Below are 14,222 nucleotides of genomic sequence, written 5' to 3'. Positions count from 1 at the left end.
GACGATATTTTAAATCGTCAAAAAACGATTCACATCCCTACTTTCTATGTACTCACTGCCTGCTTCATGAAGGCAAGAGTATCATATAATATTTTTGTTAATGAGCTTGTAAAAAGTGGGAAACAATGATATATATGTTGTCAATGATATTTTGTAATTCAGAAGACTGTTCTTTTTCATGTGCAATCGGTTATTTTAAATGCATAATTCTTTATTGTGTGTGTGTGCAGAGGGCTAGGGTGCAAGGCTGTAAGGTTCACTTAGGGCACCTAACACCCTTGCACTAGTCATGGGTTCCGGGGAGAGGATGAAGATTTGAGGGGTGGAGGGGGTGTCCGTTTTTAAAGTTTAGATCGCTGGAGGGAGCTAGGCCTTTATTCAGCAGACCAAGAACAGAGACCAAATGAACAGGATAGGGAAGAGGGAGTCAGTGAAGACAGGAAGACATTAGGTGAAGGAAACGGGAATAACAGAGATGCTGAAAACAGGAGCCGAGGAGACATTGAAAACTGGAATATTAGTGGAAGGAGCCCTGCAGATTCTGGATGGGAACACTGGAAATTCTGGAAGGAGGAGCAGCAGATCAGTGTTGAAGACAAGAGCACAGGAGACTCTGAAGAAAGGATTAGCAGAACTGGATTCCATAAAAAAAACTGGTCAGGTAGCCTTCCAGTTGCCAGAACTAGCTTCCTGCGGAACAGCGTGCTTTTAATGAGAATTATGTGGCTGAAAGAGAGGCTGGCTGCACTTTCTCCTGCTATAAACCAGAGAAAATATATTCAAGGAAGAGTCACTAGGAAGGGAAAAAAAAAAAAGTCACATTTCAAGGTGGGTGAATAAGCCTTTAGGGATAGGGGCAGAGGAGAACAGCCTGATAAGGGAAAATATGGGCAGGATACATCTGCTTGCTCTAAATATTTATTTTATTTTATCGCAGTGGTTCACAAATAAAAACTCACAATTTAGTACATTACAAACATAAAACCAATATCAGTAAACTGAAAAAAAAAAATCCTAAGGTTAGGTAAATTAAAATAATCCAGATGGTAATAGAATAACTTCCAACAAGAGCTGTAGCCAGCACCTGACTCAGCAGTTGAATGCCTGAGTAAACAACCAGGATTTCATGGCCTTCCTAAATTTTAGAGAGTTTACCTCAGCTCGAATATTTAAAGGAAGGTCATTCCATAGCATTGCTAACTAAAGGATGACTCCCAAGTGCCTTCCATCCTGATTACAGAGGCAGACAGAATTTGAAAGAGACCTTTATGAGATGACCGAAGCAACCTAACCAGCGCTAAGGGATTAATAATCTAGACACATATGAAGGAGCACCAATGTACAAGGCGCGGAAAGGCAGACAAAGAATTTTAAAACAAATTTGGCAGACAACCAGAAACCAATGCAGTTTCTGGAGGATTGGAGTCACATGATCACATTTCTTTAAACCATAAATCACATTGGCTGCGGTGCTCTGCAAAAGCAGTAAATATTTAATTTGAGTTAAAGGAAGACCTAGAAAAAGAGAATCTTTAGGCTTTTGCTAATTAATTTTTTTCAGTCTGAAAACACCCTTTTAGGATTGTAGATTTTAAAGGAACCCGATATTTGGTTGCTGTTCACCTCCTAGAGGCCACATCAACTAGGGGTGAATTGTAGACTCGAGTTTATATAACATCTAAATGCATGTGCTCTGATGAACCATGACTCTCATCATCTGAATCTGTTTTTGTTTTTTGTTGTTTTTTTTTACTTACAAATGAATTGGCTCACAACCTCTGGCTTTGCAGACTTGGTCTTGTTCCAGAAGCTGATAGCTACATGCAAACTGATTAAGCATCTTGGTGCAAGTGAATAATAACGGTCAAATGTTAAATATTATAGCATTCTGCTACTTAGGTCTATTGATTTTGAAAGAGTTTCCTAAAGACTAATAATATTAAAGATCTTTGACAAGTTGTGATTAGACCAGGACTGCTGACCGGAAGGCCGAAAAGCAGCAATACAGCTAAGCAATTTTCAAAATAATGTTCATTACTCCCTTGGATCCGTTCACTCTTGTACAAGGCAGCAGTGGGGAAACAAACATTGGCGGGCATGCATAATGTAGGTATGTGCATTCGGCTGAGGCAAATGTGAAATTTGATCTGAATGAGTTGATTTTCAGTTGAGTCGAGGTCATATGAAATCAAATTTCATTTCATTAATTTATTTATTTTTGAATCCTGCAAAATCCAAAAAATTGACCAGCCACCCAAAAAATGAATCCTTTTCACCTCATTCAGTTTGGTTGCATTAAAGTCTCTGGTGAAACTTCTGAGTTGTAGCTATCTTTTCGGGAAATTCTGCAGCTTCAGTCAGCCGCATTATTGAATTTGCAGCAGATTACCTATGGATGAGCTGCTTTGCATGCCTTTGAATATTTTATGCATGCAAATGCTTGCAAAGCAGCTCATCTAAATAGGGGGCGGTTTTTTAAGGCCAACTATTGTGTGCAAATATCATGTGATATCCCTGCTACATGGGTGATAAACAGCGTTATGCCCTTATCACAGCGCGATACCCTTATCGCAGCTTAGTGAATGTGGCACCAAATACACTAGTTCACTTGTTATCTGAGTTCTCTAACTTTCCTGTATCTCTGCATGTCTTTCTCAGTAGATGGAGAATGGGATAAACTCTCCCGCCAGGACCTGTAATAATAATAAGCCTTCCCAGATGACTAGGAGTATTCTAATCTTCAGACAGAAATCCCCTTCCAAAATAGTGGCGGGCAAAGAGGATATCAAACACTGCACAGTTCCGAAATGTACTTCTTCTCCCTAGAGTGAAGACTCCAGATGGGGGTCTCCAGATATACAGTAGCAAGAAAGTCTTACTCACAGTTCTCCTTGCTGGATGTCAAACAGGATCTTTCAGATGAAAGGTCCAGGCAGCAGGGAATAACCAGCTCTTCCAACTTTCCCTATTCTAGGACAGCAAAGGCGGCAGCAAATATCCTCCTCTCAGATCCACAATAGCAAATCTTTACACAAATGTCCAAAACTGGAACTGTACTGCAGCAGGGCACCATTGGCTACTAACCACAGATTGTGAGATAGAGCCGGCAGCCTTTCCTGCCCTGGCCATCCCAGAAAAGATGGGCTTCCTCATAATCCCTTACCAGGCCAAAAAAAACAGGAGTCTTGCAAGAAACTACAAACATCATTAAAATCCCAGGAACATAATACTGCAGGGAACCCAGCCAGACAGGTGGTGTATTGGAAGGGGCTAAACCTCCCACCTATCCTGGATTCCACGCCATGAGGCCTGGGCCCTGGAGTAGGAAAACCCACAAACAACAAAATCTGCCCTGCCACACAGATCTAGGGCTCAACCTGCTTTTATATAGGCAGAAGGGCTGAGCAGCCTCACCGGAGGTGCTCTTGCAGAAACGGTGTGACCCCCCTTCCTCCTCTGCCTAAATCCTAACTCCTAGCCCAGGGCCATCTAATGGTGATCCCAAAGGGTCACCTCATTTTTAATTTGTTATTAGGCTATATGAATTGGACAACGTCTTCTGTTAGTGCAGCATGATTCAGAGTGAGATTTTAAATTTGTGACTTTACTTTAGGAGGCTAACTCTCAACCAGCTACTACAGTATTTTATAACCTGCAGGTATCAGGTCTATGCAGATTATATAATACGCATATGTCTACCCCCAACATACACGTGTATGTTTGGTTATGTGTAAATACCTGCTATGCATAGACAGCATGTCCTTTTCCTACCTATTTTATAAACATAGGTGTGTACATTTTACACTGACAAAATACAACTTGTTCCCGTAAAACCCTGATTTATACACGTAAGTAGGTATATTTTAAAATGTGCCTGCATAATTGAAATCACCAGTTTGCTGATACCTCAACCAGTTCCCTTAGTCCTCCAAGCCATTAAGACCCTCCTAGTTCTTCATCCTGACCTCCCCCCCAAGTTCACTCAGACCTCCCACCCAAACAATAGCAGACAACAGACAAGTCTGATATTAATTGTGCGATATAATTAGCAGGTGCAAAATTGCAGAGTAAGTTGCCTAATGTACTCATGGAAGTCTCATAAAATAGCAACTTATGCATGTAGCTCTTAGTCCCACCCCAGACCGCTCCTTTTTTATGCATGTAAATTTGCACGCAAAACTGAAAATGCATGTATATTTTTGATGTTTGCAAAATAGCATGCACGTGAGTTCAAGCTACTTGCGTGCATATATGCTAGTTTTACGTGCAGAACTCCTTTGAAAATTCATCCCTTCGCATCTTCATTCCTTTAAGGTACTTGTCTACCAGTAACAACTCTGCATGCAATGATTTTATTTTGTACTTTGTGGTTTCCCAAGGAGGAGTTTTCCTTTTCTTCTGGCCTTCTTGTTGGTAGGACTCTCTCATTACTGAGTTTCACTGCACAAGACTGTATCCAGTTTTTTTCTGTGATATAAATAGATGGTTCCTTTATGCAGATTAAGGCCTTGGGGGTTTTTTTTTTACCTTGGGCAGGGGTGGGCAGTTCCGGTCCTCGAGGGCCACAAACCAGTCTGGTTTTCAGGATATCCCTAATGAATATGCATGAGAGAGATTTGCATGCACTCTGCCTCAGTTGTATGCAAATCTATGTCATACATATTCATTAGGATATCCTAAAACCTCGACAGGTTTATTTATTTATTTATTTATTTATTTAGGTTTTTTATATACCGACATTCATGTAGAAATTACAAATCACACCGGTTTCCAGAGAACAAAAAACTTTGCATGAGAGCATTACATGGAACAAAGTGACAAGTAACAATATTGAGCTAACATCATTCTCAAAGTAAATACATCATTCTCATAGTAAATACAGAGTATAATTCAACATTTATTAACTAAATAAAATTTAGAAACAAAATATTTACAAACAGGAGTTTATAGTTTCTTAATAGCTTTCTGGCTAATCATAACTAAAGAGACGGTGTTACGTGTTGGACCAGTTGGTCAAGGTTGGTCATTGTTGTAAGAGGAATCTCAATCAGGGAATGCTAATTTGAAGAGCCATGTTTTAAGTTTTTTCTTGAAAGACAGGGGACATGGATCTTGTCTTGAGATCTGGGGGAAGAGCATTCCAATTTGAAGGGCTGGCTGTGAAAAGTGTTCGTTTACTACCAGGGGTTTTCGCTAGTGGAACGTGTAGTGTACCTTGATAGGCTCCTCTGATTGGTCTATTCGGATTATGGAGACGTGGTTGAATGGTAAACTCAATAGGGGAGAGGTTGTGTACGGCTTTGTGAGTTATAGTAAGGACTTTGTAGAGGATCCTGTATTTGATTGGCAGCCAGTGGAGGATGTATAGAATGGGGGAGATGTGATCCAGGTTTGTGGCCCTCGAGGACTGGAATTGCCCAACTCAGACCTTGGGTGTCAGATTTATCATAGGAACCCTTTCTCTCCCCTGCCCCTCCAGTATACATAGTCATTGCTGCATAGTATGTCTTGGTTCTTCTCCACATCTCTGCCACCTTTGATACTGTCAATCGTAACCTCCTCCTTGCCAGATTAGAATCATTAGGTCTCACTGGGACTGTGAGTGGCTGGTTTAGATTCTTCCTGTAAAATCGAGCTCAGCAGATACATCTGCCTCAGGTTCTGCCTTGTTGACCACTCTCTTCAATATTTACATTGCCCCTTTGTGTAAAATGTTCATGACTCTCTGTGTGAATTATAGAATCTATACTGACGACACACAAGTTTTCATTCCTTATTCCCTCTCCTGGTCTAAGACTTTCAAGTATATTTCCCTCTATTTGCAATGCATGGATAAATGGTTATTCAATAACAAACTCCTTTTGAATGTGGGAAAAAAATGAGATTCTCGTTCTCAGCAAGTTTCTCTTGCACAATTTGCCTTCTTATTTCCAGTTTAACAATCATAAAATTCCTGTGAGCCGACAGATGCGGAACCTTGGAGTGACCCTTGGTGCTGAACAACAGTCCTTAGAGCATCATATAAAATCTGTTGTGAGGGCTTCATTCTTTAAGCTCCAATTGTTTAAGAAATTGTGTTCCCTGCTTGATCCCCCATGACTATCGAACGGTCCTGCAATCAATTGTGTTCAGTGGCATAGATTATTGTAATGCCCTGTATGTCAGGCTCTCTGTACGTCCTCTCTAGTTGATACAAAATGCAGCAGTGCGAATTTTGTTTGACTTTAAAATGCATGACTACATTACGCCAGTCTTAGCTGACCTACACTGGCTGCCTATTAAGCTTGCTGTAACTGTTTTCAAGCTATTGAACTTAGATCATCTCAGCCGGGGAAGCTCAGTTCTAAAAGTCTATTGTCTGCCTAGGGCTTTGAGATCAGCCCACATTCCCAACGGTAAAGTTAGCCCATCCTAACATCTCTAAGGATTGGGCTTTTTCAGTGGCAGGGCCCATTCTTTGGAACTCTTTTCCTGATTACATCAGAATGGAGCCATGTTCAAAAACCTTTCAAAAGGCATTAAACAAAAAACCCTATCTTTTTAAGAAAGACTTTACTGAGCAATGAATAATGCAGATTTTTTTCATCTGAAAGTTGCACCTTTGTAATTTACTCTGTGAATGCTAAGTGTATTTTATTACGTATGTATCTATTGTAAACCGTGATATATTTTTAGGATGTATATGGTATATACAATTTTAATAAACTAAACTAATCTTAATCTCAGGGATGGTAACTTTTAAACAGGCATGTAGGCACACATGTGCATGCGTTTGCCGGCTCGTGTCCAGAGACGCCTCCATTTTATAACCTACACACGAATATGTGTTCATATTATAAAATAGCCAGGCCACGCGTGCATGTGCGACAATTTTAAATGGACGCGAACGCCACTTCTACCGCTTAGGTGGGGGAATTTTGTAAGAAATGAACACTGATACCATTTGCCAATTTCCCAGTTTGCCCAGGTAAGGGATAGGACTTCCAAACACCTCCTAATTTAATAGCCACCCTTCCCCCTGTTAGCCCTGACCCTTAAAACTCCGCTGACTAGCCTAGATTGTTTTGTTTTATTACTTGCACGCCATCCTTAGAAGTAGTAAAGTTGCGCAGCAGGGGACTCCGGTGCACGCCTGTGCGCGTATTTACGTGCACGTCCCTTGGTCTACCCCTGACACACCCACCACCCAGCCCCTTTTTAGAATCTTTTCACTTATGCACACCTTGGGAGATTACACATGTCCATGGGTGGCTTATAAAATCCGCTCGGCGCACCCCTGCGTGAATCTCCCGGTTTTGGCCCGTGTAGGCCTTTTAAAATGTGCCTGTCAGTTTCTTCATTGGCTTCTGTGGTCTGTTTCCTGCTTCAGCGGGTCCATGAACAGAGTCACCATGGCCTACAGTTGTACCAGGGATGTCTTTACCTGAAGACTCTACCCAATTGCTATCACCATCGTTAACCCTAGTGATAAAGCTAAGGATGAGCCCTTTTTTTTTATCCCGAGTGACACGTGGCCAGCACAAATTTTACTTTTTGCCTCCTTTCATGCTTCGGTGGTAGTGGTCGCCTTGCTGAGATTAGGTCAAAATATTATACAAAGAGGTACCCAGGAAGACACGGTGAAAGAAACTTTCTCCATTCAATTATTCTCGCTACCCTCAGACACTGTAATCTTCCTGGGTAAATTGGCAGTGTAAAGAGAAGTGTAGGCAGGCAACATGTGGCGGTGTTTGTAAGAAGCATATAGACAAAGAAATTGATTTTCTCTTGCAGCATGCGCAGAGTGGCCAGTGATTGACTGGGAGAGGGACAGCTTGTTTTCTCTGTGTAAAAGAGTAAGAGATGCTGTAACACTGTAGTAATTCCTCTGGGTATGACTATTGCACTGAGTTCATGGTGTACACAGAGGGGGGGGGGGTGGGGGGGGGGAGGGCGAGAGGGGCGGGCTGCCCTGGATGGTAACAGGAGGAGGGGTGCCATTGCTGCAGGCAGAAAGGTCCTGCGGCGCTGTGAAACAGCGACGTGGTAGGGGAAATCCCACCAGCAAAAGCAAGGAGCTGCAGTGGCAGAGGCCAGTAGCGCCACCGGCATTTCCTGGAGCCGGCGTGGAGGCAAAGAACAGGCCCTGCCGTGCCGCAGGCAGCCTAAGAAGGGAGAGACTGGCCCTGTCAGAATGAGTGCCAGTGTATGAGGGGGATGTGTGGATATGTGTATATGAGTGTGTGTGTGTGTGTGGGTGGGTGAGTGTGAAGGTGTGTGTATGAGGGTTTGTATGTGTGTGTGTATGAAGGTGTTTGTGGGAGTGTATGAGGGTGGGTGTGTATGAGGGTGTGTATAAGGGTGTGGGTGTGTAGGTGTATGTATGAGGGTATGTAGGTGTATGTGTATGAGACAGTGAGTGTATAAAAGAGTGAACGTGTGTGTGCCTGTGGCCACGAATGTGTGAGAGGCTGCCTGTGTATGGGGGTGGAGGTTGGGGTGAGAGAGAGGAAGCATGTGTGGGTGTGGGTATGTGTGGGTGTGTGGGTATGTGTGGGTGAGACAGGAATCATGTGTGAGAGATATAGAGGAAGAGTATATGTGTGAGAGAGACGGAGGAAACGTGTGCATATTTCACAAACACGAACACTCAAGCTCCCTCTGTCTCTCACCAAGCGTGTATGTGTGTGAGAGACAGAGGGAGCATATTTTGTTTGTGTCTTTCTGTGTGTATGTGTGTGGGTGGCAAGTATGGTGAATGGCAGATTTTAAAATCCTTATTAATTAATTTTAATTACTGGGTGTTACATGATGTCTGCTGTTTTGAAATATTTTATCAATGTTTAGGAAATTTTAAAAAAATGTATACAGGAGTTTCTAATTTTTGAATATTATTCTATTCATAAGCTGTTTTGAAATGTATATTTTTTTAGTATGGTTTTACTATTCTGATTGATTTATATTTCTTAATTGTATTATTTTGAGGAATAGTGATTTTCTGCTTTTCCATTGTTACACTATATACAGAATCTGGCTTGTGCTTTCCAGTTCAGTTTTTGTCTTAATGTGTGCATGTGAGAAAGAGAGAGATAAAGGAAGCGTGTGTGTGTGTGAGCATGTGAGAGAGACACAGAAGAAGCATGTGTGTGTGGAAAGAGATGGAAGAAGCATGTCTGTGTGTGAGAGAGACACATAGCATGAATGTGTGTGAGAGAGGTACAGAGAAAGTGTGTGTGTGTGTGTGTTTATGTGTGTGTGTCTGAGAGAGAAGGGCCATATTGTGTGTGTGTGCGTCTGTCTCACACACACACATGCTCCCTCTGTCTCTCACCAAGCATGTATATGTGTGTGTGTATGAGAGAGAGGGAGCATACCATGTGTGTGTTCACGGTGCCCTCAGTCTATAGCAATCTTAGGATGACAGATATGGAGAGCGGGAGATTTTTATAATCTTTATTAGTTTTAATTATTGGGTGTTATTTGATGTGTCTGCTGTTTTGAAATATTTTATCGATATTTAGGAAATTGTAAAATTATATATTGGGGGGTGGGGTGCCAAGGAAGTATCCGCCCCAGGTGCCAAATACTCTAGGTGCGCCTCTGAGTGTACGTAGTCAAAAGCATGCCTTGGGTGTTGATGCCACTGTGCTTGCTGCCATAGCTCTCACTCTATGTCAGGAGTGGCCACCTGCATTTCTCGAGAGCCACAAACAGGCCAGGTTTTCAGGATCTCCAAAATGAATATGCATACAATAGTTTTGCATGCCCTGCCTCTGTCATATGTAAATCTCTATCTCATACATATTCATTTTGGAGATCCTGAAAACCTGGACTGTTTGTGGCTCTTGAGGACCGGAGTTGGCCACCTTGACTGTGTGTCTTGGGCTGTTCCTTTCACTTTGTGCTTTTTGTTTTATCCTCTTTTGGTGCCACTCATGCCATTCTTGGTATCTTGGGGTGCCGTTGCCTCTACTGCTGTTGCCTGCTGGCAATTTCATAAAACTTGGATGGAAAACCGCAAAGTTAGAGTCAAAAATAGGATGTGTTGCTTCCCCTGTTCCCTTTCATGGAAATGAATGAAGCAAATGAGTTTCTGATCCAAATCTTGATTATCTTGATTATCTTGTATCTCTGATCGATTGATTATGATTATCATTAATTTAATTGTTATTAGTTCTTAATTTTGTTCTTAAATTGTTATTAATTGATTTATTATGTACACCTGATTTTATCATATTGACTGTAAAGCTTGTTGCTGATTTACTGTTTATTGTGAACCAAGGTGATGTTATTAACGTGCCGCGGTATATAAAAAATTACGAAATAAATAAATAAATAAATAAATAAATAAATAAATCAAGTTAACCAAATGAAACAGGAAACCAAACTGAAAATATTTTTAGCACACACCCCTAATAGATAGATAGATAGATAGATATAATTTATCTATATATGTATATTAAAACATATGTACGGGCACTGCCCAATGGTTTTTTGTTCACTGTGAACCGATACGATGTGCAAACGGATATCGGTATAAAAGAAATGTTAAATAAATAAATAAATAAATAAATAAATAAATAAATATCTATATCAAAACATCTATCTATATATCAATACATAGACACCCACCATTTTACATATCAAAACAATTTCTTAATGCAAAGACTTTATTCATTTTGTACTCACATATAAATTTCTTTCTAGTATCCATCTCATTGGCACCCATCCCTCATATGTTAATATCCATACTATTCAACTCACTCATAGTCCATACATACCATCCACACTACAAATAAAAACTCACACTCAGAATACCACTCTAAAATTACAGCAAAACCCTCAATACTATTATTATTTCTTTCTTTTACCCAACAAAGGCCAAAGATTCACCTGTCACCGGGCTTCATCAGGGGAATATTACTCATTCAACCTAAAAGTAACATGATGGCATAAAATATACAATACAAAATGTGCACCCGAAGTTCTTTTTACAGGTCCTACTGGAATTAGTCCCTTGTGGTGTGTTGTGTTACATTCATGTTGCTCCGAATGGATTATATATTCTGTTTATGTTGTTGATTAATGCTTCAGTTCTCAGTGAGAGTTCCAACAGTTTTAGATCCTCAAGGGGGGTAGACAATAGTTGCAGCCTGTTATCATTGTTCATGGCATGAACAAAAAAAACCAGCATGCAATGCACTAATGGCTTTGCATGTCCGCTAAACTGGTTCCGCAATGTATTCGTGGGCATTCACTAAAATTAGCATGCGCCTTCATTTAAAATGAGGGAACACTATATGCAAATTAGGTTTTGGCAAGCGTGCACAAAATAGGATGCTTCTGTCCTGCTACAAGCGATTTCGTGCAGATGTTAAATATTTAAGAGAAGATATTCAAAAGCCATTTAGACGGATAACTGAAAAGTTAGCCATCCAAATGGTTTAGCCGTGATGTTTGTCAACTTATCTGGCTAAATTCTAGCTTGATAACTCTTTATTCATCTAGAATTTAACAGGATATGTCGGGGTACTCTTGGGAGAGGCAGTAGGCGTTCAGGGGAGGAGCGGAATTAGCCGATTAGATTAGGTGAACCTAAGAGGCTAATTGGCCACACTACAGGCAGGTCTAAAGTTAGCCAGATATACCAATCCGGCTAATTTTTAAGATAGCTGAGTACAGTCAGTGGCACTGTTGTGCCGCTGAATATCTTGATTCAGTTAGCCGGGTACGTGTATCTGGCTAATTCAGCCACTCAACAGCTGAATATGGACCCCTCCATGTGCATGCTAAAGCCTAAAAGTGTCTAATTGCCTATCGAAATCCACTGTGCTACCTTGCCCAAAGGGAAAGGGCCAGTTAGCATGGGGGATTTCATCATCCTCAGTCCCACCATCAAAGCTGGATTCCTTTTCAAGGCCTGGTCTCTCCCAACATCAAGGCCTAAGCTACCTACAAGGCTCAATCCCCAGAACATCAAGCTACAATCCCCACTTCAAGGCCCTGTTCCTAATACGAAGGCTGGCTCCAACATCAAATTCACCTCCCATTAATGCTGGCCTGAGCAACAACCCCTCTCTCATGCCTTACTATTCCAGAGAGACCTGATCTTTACCAGCAGGAGAGAAGTGAGACTCTTCCTGCCAGCACTGCTGCACACAACCCTAGATGACACCATTTAACAGCCCTTCACCACCAGTAGCATCATTTGGCAGAATGCAATGGTGCCAGCTGGAGGGGTTTTGTGTATCTCCTGTTGCAGAAGATCAGGAGCATCCTAAGAAATAAAATGCATTCCTGAGAGGTGGAAGGTGGGTCAAACCAATTTTAATGGGGGAGGGATGGATAGCATGGGCAGGAAAGCGCTGAATATTGCAGAGGAAGGATCTTGATTTTAGGATTAGGGCCTTGAAGAGGAGGTTCAAGGCTTGATGTTCTGGGGGTCATACCTTGAAGGGGGCTCTGGCCTTGATGTTGGGGAGGGGGATCCAATACAGCTCTAAGTTTGGTAAAAGACTCACACTTTTATGACGCATTCAGTAGTCTCTTCTTAAAGAGGAAGACAATTGTAATAGGTAATGCTAATGGTTATATCTCCTTTTAATGTATTTATGTGTTGGTGTTATTTTAATTGTGTCATTTTGTTCATGTTATTGTTTTATGTTTTTATGATGTCTATGTGACTCTGTTACTCGCCTTGAATGGCTGGAGCTCAATAGGTGGGTTAAAAGTAACTAAATAAATAAATCTATAGGACTAACATGTTTTAACAGCTAGGTTAGGAATCTAGCACAGAGCTCACTTATACTATACATGCTATTAATCCCTCACTTTCATGAATTCTAAAATCTACGTAATTGTTTTTAAAAGTCTGCATTTTTGTTCCATAACAGATTCTGATCCCAATTTCACCTGACTTGATATTTATTTCTTTGTTTAAGAGTGAAGTTGGGCTAGAGCTTAATCCCATGCTGGACCACAGAGGATTCTGCTGCAGCTACTGTCGACGTGGTCAAAGATACTGTCAGCGGGTGTGTGAACCTCTGCTGGGTTACTATCCGTATCCCTACTGTTATGGTGGAGGACGTGTTATCTGCAGAATTATTATGCCATGCAACTGGTGGATTGCACGAATGTTGGGGAGAGTATAAAAAAAGATTTATTTTATATTTGGTATAAAAGATTAAAACTTTCATCTTGTTTCTTATTTTCATGTTATATAATTCATTTTGTTTCTCAAGTACTGGTCTACAAAATATACTATGTGCTAATCTTATACCCTATCTTGCATTAACACAATTATAAGTTGTGTCTCTCTATTTGATTTTTTTTAAACGTATATGAGCTATTCAATAAAATACTTCTATAACAGATTGCCAGACATTAACCATTTTTATTCTTGATAAATGATACCACAGATTTATAACATACTCAGCACTGTATTGTCCATGGTTGAATTGAATCCAGGTTTTATTGGCAGAAAGCTATGCTTCCATTCAGTCCAGGTGAAATGATGGTAAAAAAAATGTTTAGGGCAAGAAGGGCTCAGAGATGAAGAGGAACAGAAGAATGGATAAGGGCCAGCAAAAGAAAAATTTATATTTACTATCTTCTAACAGTGTTCCATATCTCTCAACTTAGCCTCATCATGAGAGTGGCATGCTCAGAGGAAGATGGCGGCGATCGTGACCACAGGGTCAGTGCAAGGGTATTAGATGCCCTAAACAACCATTGGTCCTGTCCCCCCTCCAAGACTTGCCAACTGGTGGTGGCTCCTGGGCGCTTCAGCTACTGGCAGGATGGGCTCTACTAGTGGATCTTGGCCTCCTCCCACAATTTTGATGTCCCCCTATGGTATGGCAGTCTAGGTGACAGTCTTGTTCACCCAATAGAAGCTCTGACTTTGCCTAACCGTTTCATTCATCTTCACTGATATTAGTGAACACATCTTCTTAAACATAAGAATTAACCCTTCAGAAAAGCCCAAAACTCATCAGGATGCAGATATATATTTTCAGGATGACACAAATATTTAAAAGTTATTTGTTGGCCATGTGTACATATTGTTTACCTAGTACTTTTGTGTCTTGAGGCTCTACTCACTAAAGAGTGATAACAGTTTTTCTACATTTAAAATTGAGTTTAGACATGAACACTGTTGCGCATCCCGTCCGCGCTCGGCCCGCGCCCGGGCCTGCTCAGCTCTCCAGCTCCTCCAAGGATCCCGGGTCATCCTCCCCTGC

At 41.1% G+C, this 14,222-nt stretch overlaps 1 protein-coding gene across 5 annotated transcripts in view; it reads left to right on the top strand.

Annotated features, from left to right (window-relative positions):
• Positions 1-13,352, top strand: part of TNMD (tenomodulin) — a 204,720-nt gene extending 191,368 nt beyond the window's left edge. For all 5 annotated transcript variants that reach the window (XM_029607431.1, XM_029607430.1, XM_029607434.1 and 2 more), the window contains one exon: positions 12,921-13,352. In XM_029607431.1, the coding sequence (XP_029463291.1) occupies positions 12,921-13,130 (210 nt within the window). In that variant the 3' untranslated portion in view covers positions 13,131-13,352. The remainder of the gene's footprint in view (positions 1-12,920) is intronic.
• Positions 13,353-14,222: the final 870 nt, after the last annotated feature.

The sequence above is a fragment of the Rhinatrema bivittatum genome, chromosome 6, assembly GCF_901001135.1.
Source record: "Rhinatrema bivittatum chromosome 6, aRhiBiv1.1, whole genome shotgun sequence".
Lineage (NCBI taxonomy): Eukaryota > Metazoa > Chordata > Amphibia > Gymnophiona > Rhinatrematidae > Rhinatrema > Rhinatrema bivittatum.
Note: the sequence above shows the minus strand (reverse complement) of the source record. Positions and strands in the feature narration are given on the sequence as shown.